The sequence below is a fragment of the Sitodiplosis mosellana genome, unplaced genomic scaffold (genome assembly GCF_009176505.1).
Source record: "Sitodiplosis mosellana isolate CC-2019 unplaced genomic scaffold, AAFC_SMos_1.0 Smas_scaffold_6165, whole genome shotgun sequence".
In the NCBI taxonomy this organism is placed as follows: domain Eukaryota; kingdom Metazoa; phylum Arthropoda; class Insecta; order Diptera; family Cecidomyiidae; genus Sitodiplosis; species Sitodiplosis mosellana.
In genome coordinates, this window is record NW_022601406.1 from 754,590 (window position 1) to 766,239 (window position 11,650).

The 11,650-nt window shown below is 35.2% G+C and overlaps 3 protein-coding genes across 5 annotated transcripts; 2 read left to right on the forward strand and 1 right to left on the reverse strand.

Annotated features, from left to right (window-relative positions):
• The first annotated feature begins 1,618 nt into the window (after positions 1-1,618).
• LOC129574589 (uncharacterized) lies at positions 1,619-3,091 on the forward strand. Of its 3 annotated transcripts, none has more exons than XM_055456781.1 (6): positions 1,619-1,889; positions 1,957-2,034; positions 2,112-2,288; positions 2,361-2,693; positions 2,759-2,873; positions 2,940-3,091. In XM_055456781.1, exons 1-6 carry the CDS (start codon positions 1,848-1,850, stop codon positions 2,999-3,001), a joined length of 807 nt encoding a protein of 268 aa, XP_055312756.1. In that variant the 5' UTR covers positions 1,619-1,847; the 3' UTR covers positions 3,002-3,091. The 3 variants fall into 3 exon arrangements, with proteins under 3 accessions (XP_055312756.1, XP_055312757.1, XP_055312759.1); XM_055456782.1 differs by having other exon boundaries at positions 1,626-1,889; positions 2,943-3,091; XM_055456784.1 differs by having other exon boundaries at positions 1,627-1,889; positions 1,957-2,028.
• A 1,416-nt stretch (positions 3,092-4,507) lies between these two features.
• Positions 4,508-8,278, reverse strand: LOC129574538 (spondin-1). Its single transcript, XM_055456628.1, has 8 exons — positions 7,673-8,278; positions 7,049-7,458; positions 6,478-6,939; positions 6,052-6,277; positions 5,730-5,901; positions 5,428-5,627; positions 4,999-5,253; positions 4,508-4,829 (listed from the first exon to the last, which is right to left on the reverse strand). Exons 1-8 carry the CDS (start codon positions 7,860-7,862, stop codon positions 4,657-4,659), a joined length of 2,088 nt encoding a protein of 695 aa, XP_055312603.1. The 5' UTR covers positions 7,863-8,278; the 3' UTR covers positions 4,508-4,656.
• A 49-nt stretch (positions 8,279-8,327) lies between these two features.
• On the forward strand, positions 8,328-9,617 carry LOC129574539 (NADH dehydrogenase [ubiquinone] 1 alpha subcomplex subunit 6-like). The gene is made up of 2 exons (XM_055456629.1): positions 8,328-8,569; positions 8,690-9,617. The coding sequence occupies exons 1-2, from the start codon at positions 8,440-8,442 to the stop codon at positions 8,941-8,943; spliced, it is 384 nt and encodes a 127-aa protein (XP_055312604.1). The 5' UTR covers positions 8,328-8,439; the 3' UTR covers positions 8,944-9,617.
• Positions 9,618-11,650: the final 2,033 nt, after the last annotated feature.

The following is an 11,650-nucleotide window of genomic DNA, read 5'->3' on the forward strand; positions in this document are numbered from 1 at the left end:
CTCTTCGTATATCAAGTGTACTATTGAATTTTGACCATTTCATGCATTACGCTAAACGTGCTTCTCCGAATTCGAAGTAAACATGTGGATTGTTGGACAACCATACGTAGCACTATTTATTATCATTATCAAAATTTTACCTTTTTATGTCAACTCTAAACTTTTAAGAATTGCTTTTCACTGAATTCCTGTCAAGATTTTTTAAGTCTGAAAGCGTTTTTTCTCAAAGTACACTTCAGGGACAGTTTTGATAAAACATGAAATGTCCAACAGAATCAATGGTTGTCGTTTTATTTCATATGTGCGGTAAATTGAAATGGCTCAAAAATTGAACCTCAAATTATGAGAAAACCGACCTGGTACACTTTGTATTCAACTTTGGGACACTGAAGGACACCCAAAGTACAATTGATATGAACATATCTCAACCCTGGAATCTGACATAGCCGGCAAATTGAATATACATCGTTTATATTAACCCTCAACTGCATGAATTGTTCCCAGGACTGGAAGTACTGGTACTTGGTTAATTTTTGGCCATAGATAACGAAAAAAATATTGATCATCCTTAATTCCTGATGGTTTAGTCAGAAAATGCGTTTGACATAAATCCGAAGGGTTGTAACAGTGATATGATCGGCACATGAGCACCATCTCTACTGATTGCCATTATTGCAATGTAAATGAATAGAATGTCTGTTTCTTCTTCTTCTTCTTTTTCTCAACATCAATTGCATCTGACTTATGGTAACTCTCCGTAATCATTAGTGGTGGCGCTACTTATGCGCATCAATTGACTTTTGCATTAGCTCTTATGTACTGTGCGTGCCTTTTGCATAAATCAGAGAACAATCAAATCCATTGTTTAAAAATGTCAAAAATGTGTCTAATTTTGGGGGGGAGTAATTTATTTTGTCAAATTGTTGTTTTCCAGCACATTTTTGTTTAAAACGCAATAACCGCACTACATAGATAAATGGTTCCAAAGACAAAAATAAAGAGAAAACATTGATGAATAAATAATCCCTTTAAAGCAATGTGATCCGACGTACGGTTCACATTATACAGGCGTTTAAATGAAGCCCGCCAAAAGGCGGGCTTATGCAGTTGAGGGTTAACTAATGTCTAATCAACAGTTGATGATTCCATTGCAGCCTGGAATGAACAGATTTTCATTCCAATCAAGTTAGTCTTGGGAATTGGTTAACTTCAAATTGATCCATCAATCAGATATATTGGAACGTTTCTTGGGGTTTTCAACAGAGGTTTTTGCCACCCGAATCGCCGCCGTACACACAACAAATGAATGTGAAATAAAGAAAAATAATTATTATTTTTTATTATCAAATTGAAGAAAAAAAACTTCCAACAAAGTCAGTTCTCATTCCGAAAGCGTACACCAATTTCTGAATAGATGAATTCAACATCCGTTCGAGATTTTTCGCAGACTAACAAGCAAATTGAACTCGTTCGAGATTATATTCTCATTTGATAACAAAATGCTCCATTGAATAGGAAAACAAGTGAAACATCGTTAATTTGAAAAATCATAAACAAACATATTCTGTGTCTGGGAATGTGCGAATAAAGAGAATAATTGGGATTGCTGATTTCAAATATCAACGGTCCCATATAGTGATAACACAGAAAAGAACCACAAACTCGTGCACTTTGCTTAATATGTACCCATGTAGAATATATTGCTATTCTTCCATAGAAAATTCGACTAATGATGAGGTTCATGTTCTTATCAATATCTCAGCCAGTATTTAGACGTGTAAACTAGTTGCAAGTAGGTCAGTTTGTTTTTGTACGAAGAAGCGCACAGCGTGTCAGCATTCAGCAAGATGAAGCTCCTTTTATTAGTCTCTATCATTGGCTTTGTTCAGGTTTGGCTAGTTTTTACTTTTGTTAGTTTTCGATCGCAAAATAACCAAAGTAGTAATTCTGTTTTAGCTTTGTTCGACTGCTCCAGCGACAACAAAAAAAGACGCTTTCAGAGAAACATTGTGTGACATTTCAGAAGAAGTAAAAGAGATTCCAAGTTTGGCTAATTTTTACTTTTGTAAGTTTTTGTTTGGAAGATAACCAAAAGAAAAATTCTGTTTCAGCTATGTTCGATTCCTCCAGAAAAAACTGAGAAAGACGTTTTGAAAGAAAAATTGGGTGACATTTCAAACAAAGTAAAAGCGATTCCAGCTGTCAATTCAGAATGGATTGATGAGCTCATCGATATTTTCAAGAAATACAGTGAACACAATCCATACAGTGTTCAATTGGAGATCATGGTATGTACTAAAATTATAAATTATCCACAATATTAATTACATTCACCTGATACCAAAAAAATCCCTTTTCAGGCTCGTTTCTACAGCTTGGGATTTGACCTAGATTTTACACAAGTGAATAACACCATTCATAAATTTTATCGAGATACTTACGGTTTTGGCGTAGATATTCCAACCGAAAATCGAACCTACCATCAATGCCTCATCGACTTTGTCGTAAAATCAAACTCACAACATAAATCCCGTGAAGAAATCAGAGCTATGGATGACGAGAATTTTAAAAAATTCAAGAGCACACTAACAAAGGGACTAGAGGCTACAAAATCTAGAGATTTGGATTACTACCTACAAATAGCTTATAATATTCTTAAAAATAGAACGGCGGGAGGAGTTGACGCAAATTTTGTGAGCATTGAGTTTTCTTAAGCATTCCACCGAAGAAAAATCACTCAAAATAATTTTGTTTATAGATTGACATACTTGCATCCATGTATCATATTGGCGCCGGTGTATCCAAAAGCGCTGCCTGTGGCGTTGTGGCAGAAGTATTCGAATGGAGATTCGATTGCAATATATATGCAAATGGCAAGAACATTTATTTTTCACAATTTCATTGCTTTTACCGCTTTATTTCGATTTTTTCATTTCCAGCAGAAGAAAAAGACGATTTGGAAGCAGAAAACGGTGCAGATCAATCCAGGAAAACCATATAGATACCACAACAAATACATCTGCATAAATGAACTTTTACATTTTATGACCTTAAAAATTGATTCGGGCAATAAATATCGGACAAAGTGTCATGTCAATGTGTTTTATTTTTTCATTTCTAGAGTTTTTGTGCCGTTATGTCGAATATTTGTTATACATGAAAATGTCTTCCGATTTGATTTAGTTTGATAAAAACTCTCTTTATCTCTTATCATCGACAATTCTAGCCTATGAAATGGTTGTATTTGATTTGATTTGTTTTCATACACGCAAAAAAGCACTCAAATCGAAAGGTGCAAGATCAGCGTTTGATAGAATGATCAACAGCAAGTGGAACAGAGCAGAAAATGAGATTCGCAGTAAAATAAATTCTCTTCAATTGATGTTGCCTTGCACATTCCTATCAACTTTTCAGTCAGTATTTAGGCGAGTAAACTAGTTGCAAATGCATCAGTTTGTTCTGTTTGCTCTTCAAAGAAACACACAACGAATCGACATTCAGCAAGATGAAGCTCCTTTTATTAGTTTCTATCATTGGCTTTGCCCAGGTTTGGATAGTGTTTAATTTTTTTAGTTTTTGTTTGGAAGACAAGTAAAAGGGAAATCTGTTTCACTTTGGTTTGGGTGCTCTAGCAATAACTAAGGACGACCCTTTCGATAAAAGTTTGATAGGAACATTTTGTGAAAAGGTTAAATTGATTCAGGGTGTCAATTTACAATCGGTTGATGAGTTTATCAATATTTTTAAGAAACTTGATTAGGTAAATCCATACAATGTTGTACTGGAAAACACGGTATGTACTGAAATCGAATTTGTAAATCATTCATAGAATTAATCTTATTCACTTGATAAAAATGTTGTTTTAGGCGCGTTTCTTCAGCATGGCATTTGACTTTGCAAAGGTGAATCAAAGCATTTATAACTTTGAGCGCGATGTTTACGGTTTTGACATAGATATTCCAACCGAAAATTGAACCTTCTATGAATGTTTGAGAGAACACTTCGAAAAATCATCACTAAATAAATTTTTTGAAGAATTCAAATCCATGCAAGAAGAGGATTTTCAACATTTGAAGAGCGCATTTACGAAGGGAGTGGAGGCTTCAAAAGCCAGACAAATTGATTACTTAGAACAAACAAATCATAATATCGCTCTAAAAGTTGTAAAGGAAAGAGAAACAACCCGTATAGAAGAAGATCCAATTCTGGTGTGTATTGACTTTTCTTTCGTACTTACAAAATAATTTGAAATGATTTTTGATCATAGATGAACATGTTTCATTACGGCGCCGGTGTATCCAAACGTGCTGCCTGTGGCATTGTGGCAGAAGAATTCGAATGGCGATTCGATTGCAATAAATATTCAATTTGTAAGGGAATTTATTTTCATGATGTCATTCATTCCAACTGCTCTTGCTTGAATGTCAAATGCATAGCAGAAGAAGAAAAATTATTTCTTCAATGAAACATACAGCAAACGGATTTCTTTATAGATAAAAGGCTTCTCTTTGTGTTTTCATGCTTTGTAAATTGGTTTTATTTAAATTGAAAATACAATTTGATTGAAAGATACATTGCTGATGAATTCGGCTATGTTTTTTTATTTTGTCTAGTTCATTTACGTTTGTGTATGCTTTCAAGTCATGAATAAAAAAATTAGTAGATATTTTGGCACGTCTTTTGGCACTCGGCATACGAGAAAAAGTTGTTTTGGTTACCACGGCAACCGCCATAGTTGAATGCAATGCAGCGGTTCTGCCCGCGATCGAATGCAAATCGGCTGTAAATACCACGGCAAGGACCTTCTTCAGCTGGCATTGAACAGATTTCTAAAATAGGAGAGAAGAGTCACATTTATTAGATTGACAAATTACAATATTGATTAGCTCTTAATTAAATACTTTATTCACTTTCGTTAGAAAATATGATTTATGATATGATGATCCTTTAATTAGGCAAATAAAAATGATTTTTTGTCCAATATTTACACAAAATTACCTGTGGCTTCATTGCGACTCATGCTACATTCTTGGCGCTGAGTACATTCACGTTGCTGATAGAATTGCTTACGTTTTTGGCATTCTTCGCGCTTTGAATCATCGCCCAAGAATAAACGTGTGCGAATAGTTACGCCTTGACCACAAGTTTGGCTGCATGGTGACCAATCGCTCCATTGAGTCACTGGACATTGTGGATCGGGCACCTCAATATCGTCCACTGAACATTCTGGCTGCATGCATTTATTCTTTTCGACTATTAAGATGAATTGGAAAGCACAATTTGACGAGAAAGAAAATAGAAAATTAAATTAACTCCAAATATTATTTGTTAAAATGAATGCGGCATATTTTATAAAACTTGAAATTCTTTCTATCGAAGATATTTGCGTTTCGAATTTCTGAATCAGAAAGCTAGTGGAATAATTACCGATTGTGATATGTGGACACTTCTTGCGGCCAGCATGGTCAACAAATGTTCGAGTTCTCATTGAAATGCCAATGCCACAAGTGGCCGAGCATGGTGAAAATTCAGTCCAAGGTGTTGTACGACAAACACCGATTCCCTCGCCAGTCGCATCAACATTGGCTGGGCCCAGTGATTCTTCCGGCTCATCATCATCTTCGGATCTTGTTAATTGTTTATGCATTTTTATTGTTACTAGTGTACTTTCACTCGTGTGATGATATTCATTTTCAAATCGGTTGATGAAAAATAAAAAATTAAATTACCTGCATTCGGGGATTGCAGCGGCACACATTTCCTTACTAACCAATTGGCGGTTACACTGTGATGATTTGGCCAAATTTTCATTAACATAATGCCGTGTTCGTGAACGGATTCCTTTGCCACATGTGACCGAACATGGTGACCATTCAGTGAACTCGGTTACGGCACATTCCGCTAATAAATATAGGAATAGCAAATAACTTGATCAGATGCTGATTAAATACTAATCCTATGTTATCAACATACTTTTTGACATTTTTCAACAAATTTGTTAAAAAGATGTTTAAAATATTTTTTGCAATTATTGGACATGATTCCACTTACGTCGCGATATTTCATCTTCGGTATTTTCAGAGACATCCAACAATTGTGATTGCAACAGTTGATCATCACAGTTTCGTGGGATGGTTTTTGTTTTCCGGATGTACAAACGTGCCAATGGGATCATTTCCGATGAATTTGGATTGTAGAATGGCTGACGTGGATCTTCTGGGAACATTGTGGTTATGCGAGTCATTCGTTCACGTGGGAATGTTTCCGAGTTGGGTGACTGAAATTAAGAGACAAATGAAGAAATTGAGTGAAAAATAGGATCAAATAAAATAAATAAGAAAAATGAGAAAAATGAGATTGTCGATTCAATGATTTGAAACAATAAAAGAAGTTGGAAAATGAGTCAATATCCAAAATCCGGACTCAAATTGCAAATTTTCAATTTTTCTATTAAAAATAAATGCATAACAGCCTTACCATGTAAGTGATACCATTGTCAGTGCCGGCATCCCATGGATACAGATCAATATCAAGTGAATCCTTCCAGCTGCAGTCTTTTTCGCACAAATTCAATCCGCTGACACCAACTACCCAGTCGGGTGATGGGCCGAACATTGAAACCACCGACAGTTTGTGATGGATGCGATCTGTTCGGAAATTGGCCGAAGTGTTTGTATTCACATTTGGATACCATAAACCGGCTGCTTTGATAAGTGTTCGAAGACGTGGCCCCTTTGCACGAAGCTCAAATTCCATTTGACGAACTGAACCGAATTCAGCCATTTGCTTAAAGCCATCGGTGGCGATGTGATTTTCGCCCCAGAACGAAAAGTTTGAGTCATGCGATGCACCGATTACATCAGAGAAATGCGTGAGCCAAACGGCGAATGGGAAATCACGAGGATGCGTTTCGTTTGACCAAATTCCTTCGAATGTCATCTAATTGGGAATATTGAAGAAAAATCACAATTTAGTTAAGCAATATATCATCAAAAATCAATTTTGATTTTTTTTTTCCTTTTCTTATTTAGATTTGAAAATAAATTACCTGGTATTTAGCTTCATCACAAGCGCAACACTCCTGTGCAACTGCAACATGTTCCGGTTCACCTTCGCAGATAATTTTGGTGAGTTGTCCATTGTCTGCGTGCCATTTCTGTGATTTTTCATAGACCAGTGCCGAAATGGCGACACAACCCGAACCTGCCGGTGGAGCGACCCACATGAATTGAACTTCGGATTTGGGATAGTTATCCGCTTCTTTGATTGTGTTCACACAATCGATGTTGAATTCAGCCATTGGATCATCAAACAATTGGAAACGGCCAACGCGACGTGGATTGGATAAAGTGACGCGAGCTTTGGTGCGATCAGCATTTGAAGCAGCCCGAGCATAGATCCGGAATTGAGTGAACTCTTTGGTGAATTCACTATTGACACGCGGCGCAACCAAAAACACTAGATAGAAAAGAGAGAGAAGAATGAAGATAATGATTAGAAAAATAAATTGAAAATTGTGAAATACATAATTTGTGATAATCTCAAAGTTTTTCAATTGTTTTTTTTTTTCATTTCGACACAATGAAAAAAGAAATCAAGGCCAAAATTGAAGCGATATTTAGTTGATTAAATTTTGGTTGATTCTTATTTCAAACACAAATGAAAAACTTACCATTATAAATTTTGCCTGGTTGATATCGGTTTGGATCTCCATCGATGAATATACGGTAACCACCGTCACCACTTACTTTCTGGTTCTTTTTGACATTTTCCGGTCGATTGCATCGACCCACTGCCACAGTTCCATTTATCGCCACGAAAAACAGAAAAACACTTAGAATAAATGTACAAATTTTCGCCATGATTTTTGACGGCCAAAACGAATGAAAGTGTGATTCACGCGTTGTCGCCTTTCCCAATGAAAATCGCCTAGCTACTGCTGCTTCACATCATATGGCTCCAGTTTTAGAATTTCATCATATAATTTCATCGTTTGAATGTCGCAGGCATTCATGTTTTATCAGTAATGCGAGATGACCCATGACCTTAATGAACAACGACAGCGATACAAAGTGATGATAATTATGTTGGTCTTCACCGAAATAATCACGCTATTCGTATCGTAAAAGTGCATTGCTTCATGTGCCCAATTAATATGATAACAAAGAAGAATACAATACGACGACGCACACTAAAACAAAAATGAGAAAATAAACAACGTTTTACTTGTGGTTTCAAAAATTGTGTATTGCTTTCAATAACGAATACAATGACAATGACTGTGTTGTGACAGTTGACAGCCCAATAAATGTCCGTAAACCCAATACTCAACAACTTCACTTCGGTCGATGACAGTTCTGTGTTTTGATGTTATTCTCAGTGTGATTGGATTCTTAAAAAAAAACCCTTGTCAATTATTTTACGTAATAAAAAATAGCGATGGCTGGACGTGGAACAATTGTCCGATCGATTCATCATGTGCAACCGATTTGGTCGACCAGCAATGCAGAGACTCGCAGTCGGGTCATTAAATTGTATAAAACTTGGTATCGTCAAATTCCGCATATCGGTAAGTTTTTGCGTTCTAAGAAACTCCGCTTTTTGCGTCGCTTATTTTTTTCTCGTTCTTGTTTTCTACCCATTCGACCCTTTTTTTTACTCATTCGATCTTTTTTTCCTCGAAAATCAGTGGACGACTACAATTTGCCATACTCGAGCCATCAATGCCGTGCCAAATTACACGATGAATTCATGAAGCAAAAACATCTTGCCGACATTCGTCAAATTGACATGCAAGTAATTCGAAAACAGCTGGAACTTAAGGAAATTTGTTGCATGCAAAAAAATCGATCTCACCTTCTGAACTACTGGTCAAATGATGCCGCCAGCCATACAACACAACCGACTAAATTCCTTGCCAAATTTTTAGTCGGCCAATATTAAACGATACGGATTCTATTCGACCCTTTTTTCTACAACAGTGATATTTGTTCGATGTATATTGTAAATTAAGATCTTTGTATATAAAGTCGTGCCTTCCCACTATAGATTTATTTGAGTCATAAAACAGTGGGCAAAATGATATCAACCCGCTTTGGCAGATTAGATACCATTGTCATTTACTGGGGAGATATCAGACCGATTTTTCATTGACCGATTAGTGAAAAATTTATGAACAAATAATGATATAAATAAAGTTACAATTTGTAACATTGTATGCGGTAAAGGAATTAAATTTCATTTCGCTCAAATTAAAATCTTTTTTTTATTTTCAGACACTTTTTGTCCCATTTTCTACGAAATCAGAAACGCAGCTGATTTTTTTTTTATCAAAATGCCTTTACAATATCGAATATGATTGCAAAATATAAATCCATTACAGGCTTTTTGTTGCTTAATTTTGATTGCACTTGACTTGATAAGTGTTGATACCAACATAGAATTTATAATCAATCGAATGATGATAATATGGCATTCAAAAATAGATTCAAATGTTAAATTGCAAAAATGAGTCATTATTGAAATACGATTGCATAGATTATTCCTAATGACAATGATATTTTGTTTTGTTTTTAAATAAAAAATCATTTCTTCTATTTTACAAATTACTTTTTCAATGGAATTGATTTTAATTGAAACATTTTATCTCCCAATGAAATTCTTTTTTTTTTTAAATGAAGATGAATTTAGAAAACCTCGAATTGGCAATTGAAAATATGATGGATTGAAATATAATAACGACCACTTTGAGTTATTTTTTTCAAGAACTGGAACTAAGCAAATTACCGAGATTTCGATTTTCATAAAAAATTATTCGAAGCCTTGGTAAAAAAATGGGTTCAAGTTTTGAACTTCAAAATGAATTTAAAAAAAAAATCATCAAAAATGAAGAAAATGTTTATTTTACCTTATTTCAATCCTTCACTTGGTTTTTCCTTTGCCAAAATTTATTTTATTCCCAAAAAAACTTTAATTCATGGAATCAATAAGGCAAAAATATCTCTCTTTGATGTTTCCGAACCGAATGACCAAAGTCATAATCAAATATTTGCAAAGCCATGGTTAAATTAATTTTTCGTTTAAGTAAGGTTGATATGAATTCATTGTGCGTATTACGCTCTGCATAAGATGTGCGTAAAAGTTAAAGTTTAACATTACTCAAATCATTGAATTCGTCGAAAATATCTGAAAATCCGTTTGACAAACAGAATTTCCGTCCACGAATAACATTCCTTTGTCTAAAATTCGCTGTGTTCATTACGTCGATGAGTGGCGATGACTGGAGATGGCTCAAATTCAATTACTATTGAAGTGTAGTAACTTTGTATCATCGGTTGCTGGGCAACTCAAGAGGCACACCTGGTACAGTGTAATAAAAATGGATGGATAGCAGTGCGGAAAACATGTTTGAAATGTGAGGAATTGGATTATCATAGTAACGAATAAAAAAAATGGAAATGTTTAGCTGCTATGAGTCACCATTTATGGAAGTGTTTGAATCAATTAAAAATAGATTTGAATTAGATATTTCAAAGATTTGATGTGATTGCGTTGACAAATGTTTGCTTGTTGTTATTTTTGGAGCCGGTTTTGTCTAGAAGTCGATTTTGTCAACAGTTTCATCGTTATTTTGGTCAGGTAAATTCGGAAAACAAGTCATAAAAAGCCGCGACAACAAGCATGAATATGAAAACAGATACTCGTTTTTTTTTAGCTAAGCACGTACTGCCTACGACCTTAACATCGCTCGTAAATTCGTTGTTTTTTTTTGTGCGCGCGATTGTGATACTCATCGATTTGTGAGATAAATAACAATTATACACGGAAATCGGTGTGCGGTGGTCATTGGTGCACATTGTTTCGATAAATCATTAATCTCTCCTTGCACACGTTGTATGCTCGAATCGTAAGTTGTGTACGCGCACATACGTTCGGATCAGCCGCTTATAGTCTGTATGAATTTTGATTTTTGGAGGGCAATCGAGTTTTCAATATGAGTCTGTTTGCTGTGCGACTTCATTTTTCAAAAAGAACATACACACACGAATATGGTGTTAATTATGATATTTCACTCCTTTTTGGTAAATCATTTACAATGTTAACAATGTGCAATTAAACAAAGCAACGAACACAATGAAAACAAAAAAAAACTGTTCACCTGAAAATAGTCACTTGGCATTCAGTTAATGTGAAAATTAATAAAGTCGATAAGTTGCCGTGCGTAATCCGACGCGCGAGATAGAGAGAAGAAAGAAGAGAAAAAAATGTTAAGCGCGGTAATTTTCGTTTGATCGAATTTACTCCAATTTTTGTTTGGAGGTCATGCGAAAAAAAAGTCATTCCTAAAAACCAAAAGAAAAAGGTTGCATGCGTGAAAATGCAACGAGGTGAATTGTTTGATTGTGCCTAAAAAAATAAATGCTTTTTTGTCAAGGAATTCGAACGCTTTTTGGGGTAAATTGAAATGAAAAACCGCATGTTTTGTCTGAATTTTGATGAAGCTAGAACAATTATACTAAATAATAATCGATATTATTAGGAATTGAGTCATGTCATCGTTTAAATTGCGAGAAAATTACATTGCCTGAACAAAACAAAGTCTACAAACAAACCGAGTCTCATGAACTGTGCGTTCGCGAACGCGACACTC

Bases quoted from the DNA above. Each gene is read 5' to 3' on its own strand.
- LOC129574589 (XM_055456781.1), top strand. From the start codon at position 1,848: ATGAAGCTCCTTTTATTAGTCTCTATCATTGGCTTTGTTCAG. The intron at 2,035-2,111 runs GAGATTCCAAGT...ATTCTGTTTCAG, and splicing joins ACATTTCAGAAGAAGTAAAA to CTATGTTCGATTCCTCCAGA. The intron at 2,694-2,758 runs GTGAGCATTGAG...TTTTGTTTATAG, and splicing joins GAGGAGTTGACGCAAATTTT to ATTGACATACTTGCATCCAT.
- LOC129574538 (XM_055456628.1), bottom strand. From the start codon at position 7,862: ATGGCGAAAATTTGTACATTTATTCTAAGTGTTTTTCTGTTTTTCGTG. The intron at 5,902-6,051 runs GTAAGTGGAATC...TATATTTATTAG, and splicing joins CGAAGATGAAATATCGCGAC to CGGAATGTGCCGTAACCGAG. The intron at 4,830-4,998 runs GTAATTTTGTGT...CTCCTATTTTAG, and splicing joins GAGTCGCAATGAAGCCACAG to AAATCTGTTCAATGCCAGCT.
- LOC129574539 (XM_055456629.1), top strand. From the start codon at position 8,440: ATGGCTGGACGTGGAACAATTGTCCGATCGATTCATCATGTGCAACCG. The intron at 8,570-8,689 runs GTAAGTTTTTGC...CTCGAAAATCAG, and splicing joins TCGTCAAATTCCGCATATCG to TGGACGACTACAATTTGCCA.